At 36.5% G+C, this 20,211-nt stretch overlaps 1 protein-coding gene across 1 annotated transcript in view; it reads left to right on the top strand.

Moving 5' to 3' along the window:
* LOC121318956 (proprotein convertase subtilisin/kexin type 5-like) overlaps positions 1-19,676 on the top strand; it is a 213,500-nt gene extending 193,824 nt beyond the window's left edge. The window contains exons 30-37 of the mRNA XM_041256193.1: positions 5,131-5,348; positions 6,482-6,724; positions 7,296-7,529; positions 7,877-8,006; positions 9,982-10,199; positions 11,027-11,127; positions 13,355-13,538; positions 19,223-19,676. Coding sequence (XP_041112127.1) covers positions 5,131-5,348; positions 6,482-6,724; positions 7,296-7,529; positions 7,877-8,006; positions 9,982-10,199; positions 11,027-11,127; positions 13,355-13,538; positions 19,223-19,644 — 1,750 coding nt within the window. The 3' untranslated portion in view covers positions 19,645-19,676. The remainder of the gene's footprint in view (positions 1-5,130; positions 5,349-6,481; positions 6,725-7,295; positions 7,530-7,876; positions 8,007-9,981; positions 10,200-11,026; positions 11,128-13,354; positions 13,539-19,222) is intronic.
* The last annotated feature ends 535 nt before the right edge of the window (positions 19,677-20,211 follow it).

The following is a 20,211-nucleotide window of genomic DNA, read 5'->3' as shown; positions in this document are numbered from 1 at the left end:
ACTTCTCCGGACAGTAGATGGGTGTACCAGGGTCCCACTGTTTTCTGCCAATTCTGAGCTGATGGCATTGCTGGACATCTTCCGATTGCGAAGGAAAGTAAGCATGATGTGTCTTTCATCTGCTGCATTAAGTTTCCTTGGCCGACCACTGCGTCTAGGGTCCTCAACGTTGCCTGTTTCTTTGTGCTTCTTCAAAAGAGCTTGGACAGCACATCTAGAAACCCCTGTCTGCCTTGAAATTTCTGCCTGGGAGAGACCTTGCTGATACAGTATAACTACCTTGTGTCTTGTTGCTGTGCTCAGTCTTGCCATGGTGTATGACTTTTGACAGTAAACTGTCTTCAGCAACCTCACCTTGTTAGCTGAGTTTGGCTGTTGCTCACCCAGTTTTATTCCTCCTACACAGCTGTTTTTGTTTCAGTTAATGATTGTGTTTCAATGTACATATTGAATTGATGATCATTAGCACCTGTTTGGTATAATTGTTTAATCATACACCTGACTATATGCCTACAAAATCCCTGACTTTGTGCAAGTGTACCTAGAAGAATTGATGCTGTTCTGAAGGCAAAGGATGGTCACTCCAAATATGGATTTGATTTAGATTTTTCTTCTGTTCACTCACTTTGCATTTAGTTAATTGATAAATATAAACTATTAACATGTCTATTTTTGAAAGCATTCTTACTTTACAGCATTTTTTCACACCTGCCTAAAACTTTTGCACAGTACTGTGTGTATATATATATTTATATATATATATATATATATATATATATATATATATATATATATATATATATATATATATATATATATATATATATATATGTAACAAATTAATGCACTTACACATCACACTCAATTTCCGACTGTCATCAGTTTTCTGATACAAAGCCCACCTCTTCAATGTTACAACCGTCACAGCCCACTTTTTTTTTTTTTTTTTCCTGGAATGGCAAATCAGTCTGTCTTTATTGTGCACTGCAGTGCTTCCTCCAAAAACAAAGTGAATGGGACAAGGTACGGCAATGTAAAAGTTCATCATTAAACAGTTTTAGATATTATAATGCATTTGTTTTAATGAGTTAGTTGTTTTTGTGCATTTTCATTTGCAAGTGAACTGTGGCATTAGGGCCTGATCGAGCACTATAGTCTGCAATTTTGAATACTGGCTTTAGATACGGTTTTAATTCTGGAGACTGTGTTGTTATTGTTATTTTTAACATTTTGCTAAATTGCATTGCCTTTTAAGCAGTTCTGTGCATGGGTAACATTTTGATTTCATTTTGCTGTTGGGTCGTTAATGGGGAATTTTACACAGTGCTACAATACGTACTGGATTTAAAAGTATGTACTGTATTACAGTCCACATGTCCAGTTGTCTCTTTTGGCAAGTAATATTTTCTGAATCATATCATTCTCAATTAAAATACTACTTCTGTTGAAAATACCAACAAAACCAACTACAGTACATCTAAATGGAAGCCTACTTATCTTAAAACAGTCCTTTCAGCTATGTATCTTTTATGTGTTCCCTGAAAAAACTGACAAGTTTTAGTTTTTTACTGCTGTTATTCCCCCAACCTGTGTGCCAACAAATTTCAATAAAAGAATGAACGTCTCCCTGTACAGTTCCTCAAACGCAAGTGATATTTTTTCTTTGTACGAAATGTGTGTGTGCAGGGCAGGGGGTTGCTTGGGTGAAAGGGGGCAGGTTACAACATGCTCACCTGCATACAGGTCAAATCAGATTAAATAATCAGATATGCGTCACACTCGTTTAACCAACACTGGAGTCAAAATTTTGTAGGGCTAGATATGTGAGTGCTGAGTGTATATCATAATTCAAGGTAACAAATTAGACAAGCCTTTAATAAACTCAGCAGTGTGGAATTTTTGAAAAAAACATATCTAAGGGACAAAATGGTAGAAAAATCTACTTGCACAATTAGTGACTGATAACCATTTTTGCTTCATGAAATTTAAGGTAAAAAGTGGCAGAAGCAATATTATCACTGACACTAGGTTTAGACTGCTCTATTTCATAGTTTTTTTTTTTTTTTATCCTGTTTTATTTTTTTTCCTGAACCCAAAGTTTATGATAATGATAAATAGGCCATCAATTAAATTAAAATGATTCTTTTTTTTCTAGGCTAGTTTTTTCCACACCTCTGTAAAAAAAAAAAAAAAAAAGAGAAAGCAAGATAAAATGCACTGATGACACAATAAATATTGTCATTACCAGCGTGCTGGTGTCATTGTCACCACAGTCTAATAGTCTAATGTGTGATGATAATGACATGTTGTGGAAATTACATTTTAAAAAGAAGGCCTAAAAAGTAGGATCTCAGGCCTACTACCTAAAATGGCAAAAGTTTCTCTTAGTAAACTTAAATTGTAGACATTTTACAATCTGACACCTTTTTAACATGTTACGGCATGAATGGTAATTACTAGGCTTGCTACCATTCGATTTTTATTTTTTTCCCAATCTTTATTTTACAATTCAAGCAGAGAATGGGTGAAATTGACCTTTATGCTTTTTAAAAAAAATGGACTGTTTATGCCCTTGTTAGCGAAACCTCTTTATTATTAAACATGCAAATAAAAACATGTGACCAACATTGAAATGAAGTTTGGTCAGTGCGGCGCTATGCCTTGTATAGATAAAGATCCTACACAATTAAAAAAAAATAATTTAAAAAAGTCTCAAATAAACCACAGAAAACGCAGCGTATAAGTGTTTATTACACAATTTTTATAGCCTACATTTATTAGTAAAAATATGCACAGAACAAAACAGACAGTTGAACAGAACTAACTTGCACTTAATATTCGGTCTGAGCTTCCCCCTCTCACAGCTGGACTCAGATACCATGTTTCCATGACACCTCCCTCAACTAGTAGCATTGAGCAGAATCGCTGCAAAACACAGACCACGCATTAAATCATGTGGGAAACCACCACTGATTCTTGTTTTTTTCCAGCATTTTCACCAAGCAAGCTTCCATTGTACTTTTTTTAAGACGGTTTCTGAGCACAATCCTTCATATTTTATGAACTTGTGATTGCATGTGTTCAACCATTCTGTTTGCCTTTGTGGTGACTTCTGCTTTGCACAGTTTATATACTGGTTTAAATACCAGGATATTTTCTTCATCTCCTGTCTCACCTTTCTTTACAGTTTTCACGTAAAAGTCACTGTATTCTGCACAATACTCATTTAGTGTTTTCCTCTTGCACCACATTTTTAAATCTAACAAGTAACTGTCACCGTACATATAGCAAAAGCTAACCTACACCTTACCCGCTAATTTCAAAGTCGGCACATTGAATGACAGACACTGTAGCTGGCAAATGAAAGTGCACAATCGGTGCCAGTCTGATGATTGACAGGAATTTAAACGAATGAGAGCATTCTAGCGCTGCTTCAGGCATTGAGATCTGTCAGAACTGGGTGAAATGGCAGTGACAGCGATGAGCCAGCCATTCAAAGCGAACGGAGATGGGACAGACAGTATGTATAAATACTACACAAATTAGATTTCTAAATGATTAATTTTGGTAAGAAAATTAAAGAAAATATTGAGTGGTTTTACTGACGTTTATCCTATATCCAAATTTGTTTCAGTCAAACTCATATTTTGGGGGAATTTGACGTTAAACGAGCTTTACCGATTAATATTGAAAAGTAGCATAACATTTACCTTAAGTTTTCTTCATGGAATAGACATCAAAAGATCAAGCTCCCTCGTTCAGCTCCATGTGCTTCCTTACTGGTCAGTCATTTGCATGTGACCACTTGAATAAAGCTCAATAAAACTTTATTGATCTGTTATTTCTGCTTTGTAATGGCAACGACGGCAAATCAAGGGGACAACCAGATTTCTGACAATAAATAAATAAGAAAACTCACAGTCCAAATAATTCAGACAACAGTGTTAAATATTTTATTAATTGTAAATACAACACACAGAAAGTTTCATTTATGTTACATTTTCTGTGAAAATGTACAAAACCAAACAAAACAAAAAAAGTTAGAGAAGGGACAAGCACAAACCCATGAAATGTACATACAAAAGCATCAAACAAGAATATACCGTAAAAACTCCTATTATTGAAAAGATATTACATGGCCTAGATCCACAAAACGTTCTTCTGTTATTTGGTAAACCAAAAACATATAATCAACACACTTAAAAAAAAAAAAATTGCTTTGTGTCATCAAAACGACTACAGTTGAAGAATTGCCTACCTGCAGTGCCTGTAATGTTCTTTGGATGTCCCACTTCTTTCAAGTGTTGAATTTGTTCTGTGGTACTTCTTTATTATTGCTCTGATTGTGGATGTTGGTATTCCATTTTTTTCTTTGGTACTGTAGCCATTTCCTTTGTGTAGTTTGCTATGAGTGCTTTTCTCAAACGTGACTCCAACTCCTTTGTCTTGACCACCACCTGCAGTGTTGCCAAAATGTCCTTCAACAGATGTTAGAAGTAATTACCTCTTTTTCTGGCAATTAATTGTACAATGCAGCTTAGTTTCGTTGTAATGGTTTTCAACTTCAATATATATATATATATATATATATATATATATATATATATATATATATATATATATATATATATATTATTTTTTTTTTTTTTTTTTTTAATTAATTACATTTTTACATACTTTTAATCTGAAAGTGCCAATACCTTTTTTTTTTTTATAAAGAAAATTAAACTACCAGAAATTGTGCATTTTGGTCTTTGTCTTATTAATTAGTGGCTAGTGTTCACTAAATGCTTGTATTCCTTTTTTCTTGAATTAACTTATATTAAGTGTAGTGTGCCAATACTTTTCACTGCAACTGTAATACATTTTATTTTAGATTCTGGCCCTGAGCTAGGTGGGTAGGAAGGTGCTTGGATAATATTGGGATGAGAGGAACAGTGCCTGCTGGAGGCTCAGTAGGCATCCATTTTTCATAAGAGGCAAAAGCATTGTTTTAGGTGGATATGCTGTTACAGGATCACTGTTTTAGAGAAAATTCAGACACCATTCTAACCTGGCTATATCTATAATATATTGAGCTGTTATCATCCATTAACCTATTAATATTGTCCACTCCTCTGCTTTCACCAGTGGATATTTTGAAGATGTGGAAATGTGCACGAAGTGTATCCCAGAATGCAAAGCATGCAAAGATGATTCCACAAGCTGCGAGGCTTGTCATCAGCATTATGTGCTTTACCAAAACCGCTGCTTGACAACCTGCCCTGAGAAGCATTTTTCAGAGGACGGACACTGCAAGCGCTGCACCTCAGACTGCAAGAAGTGTGACGAGCAGGGCATCTGCAGTGGTAAGCTTTCACGTCTCGGACTCAGTTTAAAATATACTTATGGTTTAGGTCAAATCAAATACATGAATTATGCTGTATATTGATACATCACAATTTCCATAAACCATGACCTTTAGATATAAAGGTAGCTTTGTGAGGCTATTGTGTATTTTGTCAGAAAAACAATATTTTATTTAATTATGAATGCCACATTAAAGTATGAATTGCCAGCACACAGTATGTTGCCCGGGGTTTTAGATGCTCATGTGTTATTCTTCTGTGGGACTTTGTGTGGTTTAGTACTCACAGTCATCTTATGCTCCTGTGCTGGTCACGGCAAGCAATAAGTAAATGAATGAACAAAGAAATCAGTGAATGAATGCCTATACCATTCCAGCAATGGACTGTTTTCATGTAAAGCCCCTCTACTGTTTGGGACATGAGAGAGTCATCAGTCAGCAGAAGGAGAACTCTGCAAACACAGAGCATGAGTGCAGAAGATACTCTTTGTATTATTTCTGAGAGGCAGAATCGAAAAACAGAATTGCAAAAGCTTTTAAAATCGATTGTGTACTTCCACTGTAATGTTGTGCAGCTGAAATTTCCCATTCATATAGATGTACAATTAGAAATCCGCCTATATAGGCGGCAACACAAATATAAGTAGTGTGTGGCAGGAGGTGAATATGGTGAGCGACCTGCTCATGTTTTTGCTTCTGGAATAATTTATATATATATTCCATGAGATCTGAGATAATCAGTATATCTGAAGAAGCAGAATCCCACTGAAGACAAGTCTATAAAGGATGGCACTGACAAATCAGCAGGATGGCATTTAATAAAAAGACACTAACAAAATATGTAACATTAGAGGAGCAAATGGACTTACATGATGCACAAGTGTGTGAAACTCAAGGGTGGAATTAAAAGAGAAGCTTTGTGTGACATGAGAAAGGTGACCATATAACAGTCATGAAACAGAAGAGTACCATTAGCAGGGCACCTGTGCCATTAGAACTGGCAGAGGTAATGTTGGGGATAATTGACTGCAGGTGAGGTGGTTGAATAGTCCAAAGACATTGTTTTGTTTCAGAAAAATTGGTTTTTTGTGTAGTGTGTGTAGTTTACAAATAGAAAAAAATTATTCCTTGCAGAGTGCAACAACCACTTCTTCCTCCATCTTCAAGTCTGTGTCGATAAGTGCCCTGCACATTTTTACGAAGACACTCGGTCTCAGAATTGCAGCCGCTGCCACTCTGACTGTGCAGAATGTGACGGCCCCGATCCTGATGATTGTGTCAGTTGTGCTGATTCCAGGGCAGTGTTGTATGGAGGACAGTGTTTCCAGGAATGCCCTGACGGCACCTACCATCACTTGGACAATGGCGATTGTCAGGGTATGGAAAAAGCATGCTCAATACTAATGCACATCAACACTCATCTATGTATAACCAAGCAAATGTTAAAGAATCATAAAGCACATACATACAAATATATTGAGGTTAGATGTGAGGTTACCACTGTTGCAGTGCTGATGTATATTTGACATTTTTAATGAAGTTTATTGGCAGTCTCTGACCAAGCCTGAGTAAGGTGGAATCTTTGTAATGATCCATGTATATAACCGGCCACTAGGAGTGCACTAAACCTGTGCACTGCTAATTTCTTCCATGAAAAAGTAAGTTTGTTAGATATTTTCAACTGCAAATCTTTGAAAAAACACCCTCAGTAGGCATGAAATTAATAATGCACCGTAGTGATCGTTTTTATGCGGTCATCATTTCAGAAATAGCTTAAGCTTTTTTAAAGAAAGCTAAATTATTACTTTATTAAACATACCTAACAGTCACGTGTGATAATTAAAACATTATATACTGGGTTGATAAACAGATACAAAAATGTATAGTGTTACTCCATTCGGATCAGTTGTTTGCTATTTTAACTAATTTCTTTGTGCATTTCTTGCAGATTGTGATAGAACCTGTCAGACTTGTATGGGTTCCTCTTCCACTGACTGCATTACATGCATTGAAGGGATGGTGAAGAATAAGCAGGGGCATTGTGTCACCCACTGGGACTGTCCCCTGAGCTCCTACCAAGACAAGAGCGGAGCCTGCAGGCATTGTCACAAGACCTGTCACCTCTGCACTGGCCCTACACAGCATGAGTGCCTTAGCTGTACAGAGAGCCATTATCTACTGAGTGAGTCCTCATGTGTACATGATTCGATAAAAATAATAATAATAATAATAATAATAATAATAATAATTTTAAAAAAAAAACATGTTTATAAAGCTCAGTTAGTACATAGCAAAAGCACAGAGAAACCGTGATCAACTGGTGCAGCTTGGGGTTTTCACTGACCGGCATTTATTTGTTACAGTAAATAAACAGTTGCGTAGTTTACCCAATGCCTATGCCTTTCACAGGGGTATCTTTTTGGCTAAAAGACAGAAATTCTAAGAATACATTCAGGTAATGCAACTACAGTCTCAAGAAGTCTATGATTTCCGTTGGAAAATGGTTAGTTGTTACTGTTGTGTCCTCAGATAATACTTGTCTTGTTCAATGTCCTGATGGATACTACAAAGATGAAGACGGGTGGCGCTGTGTTCCTTGTCACAGTTCTTGTGCGACTTGCAATGGACAATTTGAGTGTTCGAGGAGCTGTGCTACAGGGTAAGTACATTCAGTACATGTGCATCACCCTATAGAATTAACTAATTTTGATACATAGTCGAATGAAACCAGCTGAATAATGTTACGTTAACATAGTGCTTTGTAGTTGTCCATGTACTGACAAAAATTCAGGTAGAGTTTTGCGATATAATTTTGTAAATTCTGTTCACATAGTTTTTTTTTTTAATTATGTCCAGGGTTTCTGGTTTTCGGTTTTAACCGATAAACACCATTATACAAAAATAAATAAATAATCAGTGTATATCCAATAAACACTGGAAAAACATTGGAAATGGTTACTCAATTCACGTGGACGTCACCCCTTTCCTAGTGCAGTTAGTCTGAATCTGTCATATATGTAGTTACTGGCGTTATCAATTCTCTCAGTTAATTACATTTTGTACCACTAGAGGGCAGTGGTTACTCGCAGAAGGTTGAGTATCGCCTTGTGTTTGTCTGAATCAATGGTTTAACAAAAATGGTTTGTTTACTTTAATACACTAATTTGTAATAATATTGGACAAACTAATGTTACTTTAGGTAAAGTAATCCAAGATTAGGGCTAATCAAGGTCTTTGAAACCAGCCCCAAATCTTGTATGTCCCATGTTGGCACAGTGTCTGGCAGTGATCAAACCAATTACCAATCTATCAAGACCATTGAATTCTCACAATGTAATACATGTAATGTACGGTAATATCAATTTACACTAGTATTTAATTATAAAGTACTACTACTACTACTACTACTACTAATAATAATAATAATAATAATAATAATAATAATAATAATAATAATAATAATAAAACAACATTGGAATCTCTTTAAAATAAGAAATCATTTGCATGAAAGGACCATAGGTACACTAGTACCTCCCTCTCTTCAGGTCAAAGTAAAGGCTTAAAAGGCATGTCATATGCAGACAGGCTAAAAGAATTGAATCTATTCAGTCTTGAACAAAGAAGACTACGCAGCGACCTAACTCAAGCATTCAGAATTCTAAAAGGTATTGACAATGTCGACCCAAGGGACTTTTTCGACCCAAAAAAAGAAACAAGGACCAGGGGGTCACAAATGGAGATTAGACAAAGGGGCATTCAGAACAGAAAATAGGAGGCACTTTTTTACGCAGAGAATCGTGAGGGTCTGGAATCAACTCCCCAGTAATGTTGTTGAAGCTGACACCCTGGGATCCTTCAAGAAGCTGCTTGATGAGATTCTGGGATCAATAAGCTACTAACAACCAAACAAGCAAGCTATGCCAACTGGCCTCCTCTCATTTATAAACGTTCTTATGTTCTTATGTTCATAAGACTGTTTTGAACTATTCTCCAGGGTAACCCCAAATGTGTCAAACAAGGCTACTTTGGAAGTAAAATAAAAATTTAAAAAAAAGTATTTCAGTAATAAATACATTACAGATGTGTGCTTTCAAAAAAAATCATCAAACCATCAAATGTATTTATTTATTTTACTTTACTAGAAGCCGATCTGAGTTATGTGTTTGACACAATTGGGGCTACCCTGGGGCTGGTTTTTCAAACATCTGAATAAAAAGGATCTGGATTTTGTAATCCTTTATTTTGTGATTGAGATTACATTTTACACTATCTGGATAGTTTTGTTCCAGTTTTTCAGAAAATGTCACTGCTGGATTACAGATAACAAATAATCACGATTACGAAATCCATTTTTTGAAGTAGTTCTTAATAGTTTTTATAGCTTTTTTTTTTAAATAGGCCATTATTTATGATATAGCCTAACTTAAAAAAATAAGACCAGTGAAAATTCTGAGTGTTAATACACAGGTTTATTTCTTTCTTATGCTTAGTATATATATACTATATATATATATATATATATATATATATATATATATATATATATATATATATATAAAAATATATATATACATACTATATTAAATAAAAATTTTTTTTATACATATATTTATTTATTCTTTTTTTTTTTTTAGATATTATTTCAATGCATCCATAGAAGATTGTTTAAGATGTGATCCAAGCTGTAAAGTGTGTGTGGGGAGTGAGCGCACAGACTGTGTGACCTGTCAGAGAAACTACTTCTTCCTGAGGGCAGAGGGAAGATGCTATTTCTCGTGTCCTGAGGGTTACTACAAAAACTCAGATGAACACACTTGTGTTAGATGTCATCCAACTTGTAAAACTTGCAAAGGTAAGTGTGGGTTCACGGAATTTAATATACTGTAACTGCACTCGGAGACTGTGCGAAATAGATTTACCACAATGAACTACTTTGTCTAATATAAACACTATAATTATTGTGGCTGGTATTAGCTCTCATCCACAAAGCCTTTTGCTTCTGGCTAACTTCCGTTTTTTTCATGCACTAAGAAAATCAGCCCCTGTAGTCTGCTACACCTGTCTTTTTAGGTGTTCAAAGTCAATTACCTAAAACGCAATGTTAGATGGGTGTGGGCCAATTAGCATGACTCCTGTCTGACATTCTGTACATGACAATTTGCAGTTAACCCTTTTGAGGGCCCAGGTAATATCTTTTATGGCAAAAACAATGAATACTTTTAAACACTGTTGTATATTTAGAGACTAATATTCCAAACACAAACCCATATAAATTTGAATGTGGTAATTTAACAATTCAGGTTTACAACATAAACCTGAGCCCACGTGCAGGTTAACACCCTGTCACACAAGGTAAACCAGAGAAAACATAAACCTGAGCCCACATGCAGGTTATCACCCTGTCACACAAGGTAAACCAGTCACAATTTGGGCTATCATTAACATCCTATTTTTATTGGCATTGAAAATCACACAAACCACACAAGAAAATCACAAAAACAAGTGCCCATTTTTTTAGCACCTTTATTTTAATGTGGCCTTTTTCTTTTGTGCTTATAACACTGTATATAGTTCTTCTCTTTATTCTTTCTTTTGGTCAGGTAAGAATTGCTACTATTCCACCAAAGACACTGCAGTTCAAGTACGCTAAAGCCTATTTTCTTATTTTTTTCTTTGCAGAGAAAGGAGCTCTTAAATGTGATTCCTGTCACTTTGGCTTTGACAATTTAAATGGAATATGTGTTTCCAAATGTCTAACTGGGGAATATGCTGTCACTGAGGTATAGATCACTTTTTTAAATAATAAACATAGTTATTATATTATTATATATTATAATATATATATATATATATATATATATATATATATATATATATATATATATATATATATATATATATATGTATGTATGTATGTTACAAGCATATTGTGAAATCAGGCATTTTGCAAAATGACTGCTGTTAAAGGCATTCAATTACACTATTTGACCGATTAACGGTTAATTAAAGAGTGAGGAGAAGCTGTCATTTTTGTGTTAGCATTGATTACATTCATTTTTAAAATGTCAACTTTTCAGAATGTTTACTGCATTTCTAGTGGTTTGTAATAAGAGATGATTATAATGAGAGATTATAATCAGGGGTTCACATAACTTGTATCATTAGATTCTCTCATGAGTGCCAGCAGAAATGGTTTGGTACTCAGCAAAATTAGGGATCATCATCCAAGTCGCTGTCTATCTCCACCTCCTCCTCCGACAGTTCAAACAATGGGATATCAAGGTTCAAAAGTGTATTCTAGCACCAGGATACCTCAAATAGTGCAAGTGGCATTACATTTTGGCACCAGTAGACATGTTTGATTTTTTAGTTATTATTATTATTATTATTATTATTATTATTAGTAGTAGTAGTAGAAGTAGTAGTATTTTATTTGCTAGCAGCCATAGATGATGATAGTTAATCATTGGGTCTCGGCTACTCACATGATCCACCCACACTCATCCACCTACTCAGGAGAGAAGGTTCATGGCGTGTGAGAAGTTGTAAGGGGGGCTTGATTAGGGCAGTATTTAATAATTTAGCACCAGTAGCTCTCTGGCTCCCCTGTCAAGGATGCTAGGTTCAGGATCAAAGGTTTCAGAGATCGTCTTACATACATAAATATAAATCAGGACAGAAAGGCATGGGGCTGATTAAAATGTTGACATGTGAAAACCCACGCTCACAAGCAGCACTGCTTAATGGCAGTGTGAGAGACCAGAACAATGGTGTCTGAATGTTTAAGTAGGAGTCCAGATTGCTGGTTATTACAATGTGTAACAATTCATCACACATTCTCTATTTATTTCAATATCCTACCACCAAATTCCAGCCCTGGGGATTCAAAAGCAAAAAAACAAAACACTTCTTCACTTGTTGAACACGTTAGCGTGGTGACACAACATTATTTATACAAGGATATAACTGAGTGAAGAGGTATTATTTTAAGTTTTAAATGCTTTTAAAATGCTTAAGTAAATGTATTTTTTTAAACTCAAGTTTAAATGTAATAGCTCTCAAACACTGACACCTCCTCTCATCCGCGCTTGGGAAGCGAGCTTCCACAACGCCACTCCCCGTGACTACATCCGTCTTCTCTGAATGGACAGCTAAATCGAGGTCCCTGCTGTCATTGGTTGTTTCAAGTGTCCATTAAAAGAACATGATTGATGTTATGATTATGAACTAGAGTGACTCCACCTATCACTCTCTTTTTTTTTTTTTTTTTATATAAAACACACATTACATTAAGTTAGAGAATTCTATATACAGTAATAAAACCATTATACCAATAAAGCATGCAAATCATGAGGCCAAATACCATAGATTAAATTTTCTGGGATTATTCTCTCAGACAAAACAGTGTTATGTTTACATTTTTCATTTGCATCAAGGTTAGATTCTATGTGTTATCCATATTTTAACCTTCTCTGTCTCGTTACTCAAAGCCAGCTTGTTTTCATTCTTTACCCTTGAATCTCTGTTTTTTAAAGACAAACCCTTTTCTGTTCAGATCCAATATCTGATTGGAATAGACCAAACAGCGTTGGCCAGAATAGAACTAGAGCTGGTCCATATGGATTCAGAATGTTACAGATATTTGTTACAGGTTGTTACACGCACACCTGAATTTAACATAAATTCCGTGGCAAATATTTTGACTAAAAGTCTTTAATATTGAAATGTGTTTTGGTTCCTATTCACATATGACTGCATAATGTGGTCTCAAGCACTAGGTGGTAAAAGTTTTAAAGATCTCTTAACCATCAAGAGGAATATACATTTGCTGATTTTACACATTTTAGATATTAACCTTGCATAGATATGAATAGCCTAATTTGTCCAGAGATCAGAAAAAAGTTTCAAACTAGTTGTTAAATACTGTATATGTATTTTACTGTAATCACTGTTTAAGCTGTTTTCTCATGATACAATGCGAGCTGTACCTTCAATCATTCACGCTAGGATCCAGAGATGGTGTGTAAGCCATGTGATGACAGCTGCATTGAATGCAAAGGACCTGGACCTAACAACTGTACAGAGTGCCCTGCAAGTACATTAATATCACTGGAGGATGGTCAATGTCTGTATTGCTGTGACTCTCCCCTTCCTCAGCCTGTGGACTGCTGTAATTGCACAGAGACTAGAGGTAACACTTCTTCCTCGTAGTAAAATAGATGAATAATAAATGTTTATTTGCGATGTTATCGCAAGCGTCTATCGGAAGCTATAATAGTAGTACAGTATTTCATGTTAGATTTAAAAATGTCACATTTGGAAAACTACAAAGCAGTATGTAATTCAATATGTTAACATAACATAATTGGGCAGGTTTCATTCGACTTTATCAAGCAAAATGTGATGCAAAATTATATAGGCTTCACTGTAATGAACCCCCATGGGACCTGGAGAAATGCATGTTATATCAGGGTGTTCATTGTAATAGGGTTTGGCAATTTGCTGCATCAGAATAATGAAGAAACGCCCAATTTCAAATGAACATCAATGTATAGTAGCTTTATGAAGATTACTTTACATTGAAATGGGACCATTTAAATTCAACATTTAAATGGTATGTTTAAAAGAAAACAGTAAAGAAACGAAAAAGGAAAGAATACAGTAATTACATGTCCTTTCTCTTGAAAAAAATACCCAGCGTAGATTGCTTCATGTTTTTCGTGCTTTTCTCAATCCACTATTTGCAGTAGCATCCTCACGCCCGTTGCCTGGTTGCAGTTTGTGTGAAGATGACGGGCAGACAACGATTGCACATAAGTCACTCGCAATAGGTTATCTTTGAATTAGCCAACATGGCCTTTGTTTTCACTGAGAGAATAACACAGTCACACTGCAGAAAGTTTAGTGTCAGTTAGCATTGAGATTGTTGTATCTGGGTCAATCCTAGTAAAGCCCCTTTCACACTGGCATGCTCTACCTGGGTCAGAACCTACCCGAGCCAGGACACAATGATAAAGCAGGGTTGACCTGGGTCACAGACATAAGTACACAATGTGTGTATCAATGCCCCGGAAGCAGCTTGATATGGACGCTTCCATCCAAGCTTCTCTGGATTAAACCATCAGCTCAAAGCTTGATTATTATTAGCTTGATCAATTGTTTCTACATCCCTGCTGCAATCTGGCTCTTGCTGTGTCTCAATCAACAAGAATATGGCTAAACAGACAAAACAGAAATGTTCCTTGCAGAAATATAATCTTCACGCACGTGTGGCTGTTTGTTATTTGAGTCGGTTCACAAACGTCCATCATGCATTTTGTCTCGCTCAGCCTGGGTAAAAGCATGTCTACCCACATCCTGAGGTGGATCGCTGGGACCTGGATCAACCTGGGTACGACCCACATACATAGTTTCATACTACACAGGATTCTGATCCAGGTAGCCAGAACCTGGGTTGGGATTTTTAAAAACGGGATTCATTATAAGTAAGGTTCATTATAGTGAAGTTAATATATATGTGTGTGTGTATATATATATGTATGTGTATATATATATGTATGTGTGTGTGTATATATATATATATATATATATATATATATATATATATATATATATATATATATATATATATATATACTCAGTGGCTTGCAAAAGTATTCAGACCCCTGACCAATTCTCTCATATTACTGAATTACAAATGGTACATTGAAATTTCGTTCTGTTCGATATTTTATTTTAAAACACTTAAACTCAAAATCAATTATTGTAAGGTGACATTGGTTTTATGTTGAGAAATATTTTTAAGAAAAATAAAAAACTGAAATATCTTGCTTGCGTAAGTATTCAACCCCCACACATTAATATTTGGTAGAGCCACTTTTCGCTGCAATAACAGCTTTAAGTCTTTTGGGGTAAGTATATACCAGCTTTGTGTCGGAATGATTTTGGCCCATTCTTCTTGGCAGATTTGTTCCAGGTTGTTCGGGTTGGTTGGACGACCCTTGTGGACCGCAATTTTCAAATAGTGCCACAGATTCTCAATGGGATTGAGATCAGGACTTTGACTGGGCCACTGTAGGACATTCACTTTTTTGTTCTTGAGCCACTTCAATGTTGCTTTGGCCTTGTGCTTGGGATCATTGTCCTGCTGAAAGGTGAATTTCCTCCCAAGCTTCAGTTTTTCAGCGGACTGAAGCAGATTTTCTTGCAGTATTTTCCTGTATTTTGCTCCATCCATTCTTCCTTCAATTGTAACAAGATGCCCAGTCCCTGCTGATGAGAAGCATCCCCACAGCATGATGCTGCCACCACCATACTTCACTCTAGGTATGGTGTGTCTTGAGGCATGGGCAGTGTTAGGTTTGCGCCACACATAGCGCTTTGAGTTGTGGTCAAAAAGCTCTATCTTGGTCTCATCTGACCACAAAACCTTTTCCCACATCGCAGCTGAGTCACTCTCATGCTTTCTGGCAAACTCCAGACGTGCTTTCAGATGGTACTTTTCAGTAACGGCTTCTTTCTTCTCACCCTCCCATACAGGCCGGTGTTATGCAGAGCTCTTGATACGGTTGACTGGTGCATCATTACTCCACTCCCAGCCACTGAACTCTGTAGCTCCTTCAAAGTGATTGTTGGCCTTTCTGTAGCTTCTCTCACAAGTATCCTTCTTGTTTGAGCGTTGAGTTTTGAGGGACAGCCTTTTCTTGGCAGTGCCTGGGTGGTGTGATGCAGCTTCCACTTCCTGATTAAGTACCCTTTCCCTAATGTATGCATTTGTATTACTTTATCTCTAACTTCTGTAGAATGCTCTTTGGTCTTCATTTTCCTTCAGATTCACAGCCTTACCAATGATCCTTCAACAGTGGGGTTTTTATCCAGAAAATGTGACAGCAACTTTAATGGTTCACAGGTGGAGGCCAATGGTAAGATAATTGTGTCCTCGTTAGGGCAATTTCTTTCATCGGTGCAAACTGGGAGCTTCCACAGCACAGGCGTTGAATATTTATGCAAGCAAGATATTTCAGTTTTTTATTTTTCTTAAAAATATAAAAATATTTCCCAACATAAAACCAAGGTCACCTTACAATAATTGATTCTGAGTTTCAGTGTTTAAAAATATAATATGAAACAGAACGAAATTTCAATGTACCATTTGTAATTCGGTAATATGAGAGAATTGGTCAGGGGTCTGAATACTTTTGCAAGCCACTATGTGTGCGTGCGTGCGTGCGTGCGTGCGTGCGTGCGTGCGTGCGTGCGTGTGTGTGTGTGTGTGTATATATATATATATATATATATATATATATATATATATATATATATATATATATATATATATATATATATATATATATATATATATATATATATATACACAGGCACACACACACATACATACACACACACACATGCACACACATACATACACATACATATATACACACACACACACACACACACATATACACATACATATACATATATATATATATATATATATATATATATATATATATATATATATATATATATATATATATACACACAGTGGCTTGCAAAAGTTTTGACCCCCCTTCACATTTTTCCTATTTTGTTGCCTTACAACCTGGAATTAAAATTGATTTTTTGGGCGGTTTGTATCATTTGATTTACACAACATGCCTACAACTTTGAAGATGCAAAATATTTTTTATTTTGAAACAAGCAAGAAATAAGACAAAAAAACTGAAAACTTGAGCGTGCATAAGTATTCACCCCCCCCAAAGTCAATACTTTGTAGAGCTACCTTTTGCAGCAATTACAGCTGCAAGTCTCTTGGGGTATGTATCTATAAGCTTGGCACATCTAGCCACTGGCATTCTTGCCCATTCTTTAAGGGAAAACTGCTCCAACTCCTTCAAGCTGGATGGGTTCCGCTGGTGTACAGCAATCTTTAAGTCATACCACAGATTCTCAATTGGATTGAGGTCTGGGCTTTGACTAGGCCATTCCAAGACATTTAAATGTTTCCCCTTAAACCACTCAAGTGTTGCTTTAGCAGTACGCTTAGGGTCATTGTCCTGCTGGAAGGTGAACCTCCGTCCCAGTCTCAAATCTCTGGAAGATTGAAACAGGTTCCCTCAAGAATTTCCCTGTATTTAGCACCATCCATCATTCCTTCAATTCTGACCAGTTTCCCAGTCCCTGCCAATGAAAAACATCCCCACAGCATGATGCTGCCACCACCATGCTTCACTGTGGGGATGGTGTTCTCAGGGTGATGAGAGGTGTTGGTTTTGCGCCAGACATAGCATTTTCCTTGATGGCCAAAAAGCTCAATTTTAGTCTCATCTGACCAGAGTACCTTCTTCCATATGTTTGGGGAGTCTCCCACATGCCTTTTGGTGAACACCAAATGTGTTTGCTTATTTTTTTCTTTAAGCAATGGCTTTTTTCTGGCCACTCTTCTGTAAAGCCCAGCTCTGTGGAGTGTACGGCTTAAAGTGATCCTATGGACAGATACTCCAATCTCCGCTGTGGAGCTTTGCAGCTCCTTCAGGGTTATCTTTGGTCTCTTTGTTGCCTCTCTGATTAATGCCCTCCTTGCCTGATCCGTGAGTTTTGGTGAGCGGCCCTCTCTAATTGCTTTAATGGTGCTCCGTGGGATGTTCAAAGTTTCGGATATTTTTTTATAACCCAACCCTGGTCTGTACTTCTCCATAACTTTGTCCCTGACCTGTTTGGAGAGCTCCTTGGTCTTCATGGTGCCGCTTGCTTGGTGGTTCCCCTTGCTTAGTGGTGTTGCAGACTCTGGGGCCTTTCAGAACAGGTGTATATATACTGAGATTATGTGACACTTAGATTGCAGGTGGATTTTATTTAACTAATTATGTGACTTCTGAAGGTAATTGGTTGCACCAGATCTTATTTAGAGGCTTAATAGCAAAGGGGGTGAATACATATGCACGCACCACTTTTCCGTTATTTATTTTTTTTTAAAATTTTTTTAAACAAGTTATTTTTTTCATTTCACTTCACCAATTTGGACTATTTTGTATATGTCCATTACATGAAATCCAAATAAAAATCAATTTTAATTCCAGGTTGTAATGCAACAAAATAGCAAAAATGCCAAGGGGGGGGTCAATACTTTCGCAAGCCACTGTATCTTACCATTCCTGCTCTCCTTTATGCTGCTATTGTTTTGTTCGGAGCCAACCAATATTCAACTGCAGTAGCTCGTTAAGGACTTGATGTTTTTTTCATTTTTTTTTGGTTTTAGATAAATTATCTTAGGAACTTGACATTTCAAACTGTACGTTGAGATCCTGAGATAATCTATCCTGTGATCACGACATAACAATTTGCCATGTTGAGATCCCGAGGCAGTTTGTTCTTGCTTAGATTCATTTTAGATAATTTTCTCTTTGTTTCAGTTATCACATCCGGGTAACTTTTTTAAATTAAGCAAGCTAAGCATTAAGGGGCTCTAAAACATGTCTTCTCTCTAATTTCATCTGGTACACCAGAGTGTAACCATTAGCATGTCCCCCTGCAGGATCCACTGCAGTCACCAGGATGTGATAATTAAAACAGCACAAGAAGAATACATTAGCTAAGGAAACTGTAATTTCAGACTTATACTGACTTGATCTTTCAACCTGGACTGGAACGGCACTCCAGGACCAGAGTTGCCTACCTCTGCACTGGCCTTTGTTGCCACCTTATTAAAGCTGCTTTGTAATGCTTCTGAAGCAATGCTGTAATTGTTATTTGATACAGCAGCTGTTATTAATGGTTTTCCACAGAGCAGTCTCAAAAGGACAGTGAAAAGTAATAAGTGGTGGTTAACAGTTCTCGTTCAGTAACACAATCTTTGTGGCTGTCTTCCCACAGAGGAGTGCATTGTTCGGTCTCGCTTTATTCTCCAGCAAATGGAATACAGCAACAGACCAGCTCTATTCATCACATCCTCCATCTTGATTATCCTGGCCATGGGAGGAGGCGTTTTCTTCTTCCTGAGATCCAGATCCAAGGGCCAACCCAAGGAGAAATCTGGGTATGAGAAACTGGCCAACTACTCCAAGCCTGTTTCTTCATTCGATCCCAAAAGGGTGAGTGGAGGCAGCAGCAGCTACCGCCAGAAACACGGGATAGAGTACACTGACAGTGTGGAGGAGGAGGAAGAAGATGAGGATGATGACATTGTGTACATGGGACAGGATGGCACAGTCTACCACAAATTTAAATACGGACTGCTGGAGGACGATGATGATGAGGAACTGGAATATGACGACGAGAGTTATTCATACAGATGATGAAACAGATATCGAAGTTATTATTGTTATTTTGCTTCGGTTTTCCTCTGTTAAAATAATAATAATAATAATAATAATAATAATAATAATAATAATAATAATAATAATATTTTTTGGAAATACTCTGATCTTACTGCCACACATTTCCAGCTTCTAGCCCAGATAACTATGTTTAGATGAAGAGGCAGTTATTAAAAATACAGATCCCAATGCATAGCAGTTTGAGTTATTCCAGGATTTTACTATAGGCTTAATAAGACACACCTAGCTGGTTACCTATACAATGTGGACTGTCAGCCATACTGTAGGAAAACCTCGAAATGCTATTTTCATCCTTGGTACGGTATTCTTAAGTAAATAAATACATGAATTGTTAGATCTTTTTGCAACCGAAATTTAAGTAGTATACAAATTCTGAAAATTGAAATCAGATCATGGCAGGAGAGATCAGTCTTCCGAGTGGATCAAATCTGAAAACAAACTGGAGTCTTTATACTCGTGAGGGAGACAGAACACTTGATGAGACTACAGTTAGTAGCTGAAACCTCAGGATCTCCTTTGTTATAT

This window comes from Polyodon spathula, chromosome 1 (assembly GCF_017654505.1).
Source record: "Polyodon spathula isolate WHYD16114869_AA chromosome 1, ASM1765450v1, whole genome shotgun sequence".
NCBI lineage: Eukaryota > Metazoa > Chordata > Actinopteri > Acipenseriformes > Polyodontidae > Polyodon > Polyodon spathula.
The sequence above is the reverse complement of the archived record's forward strand: the minus strand, read 5'-3'. Positions and strand labels throughout refer to the sequence as shown.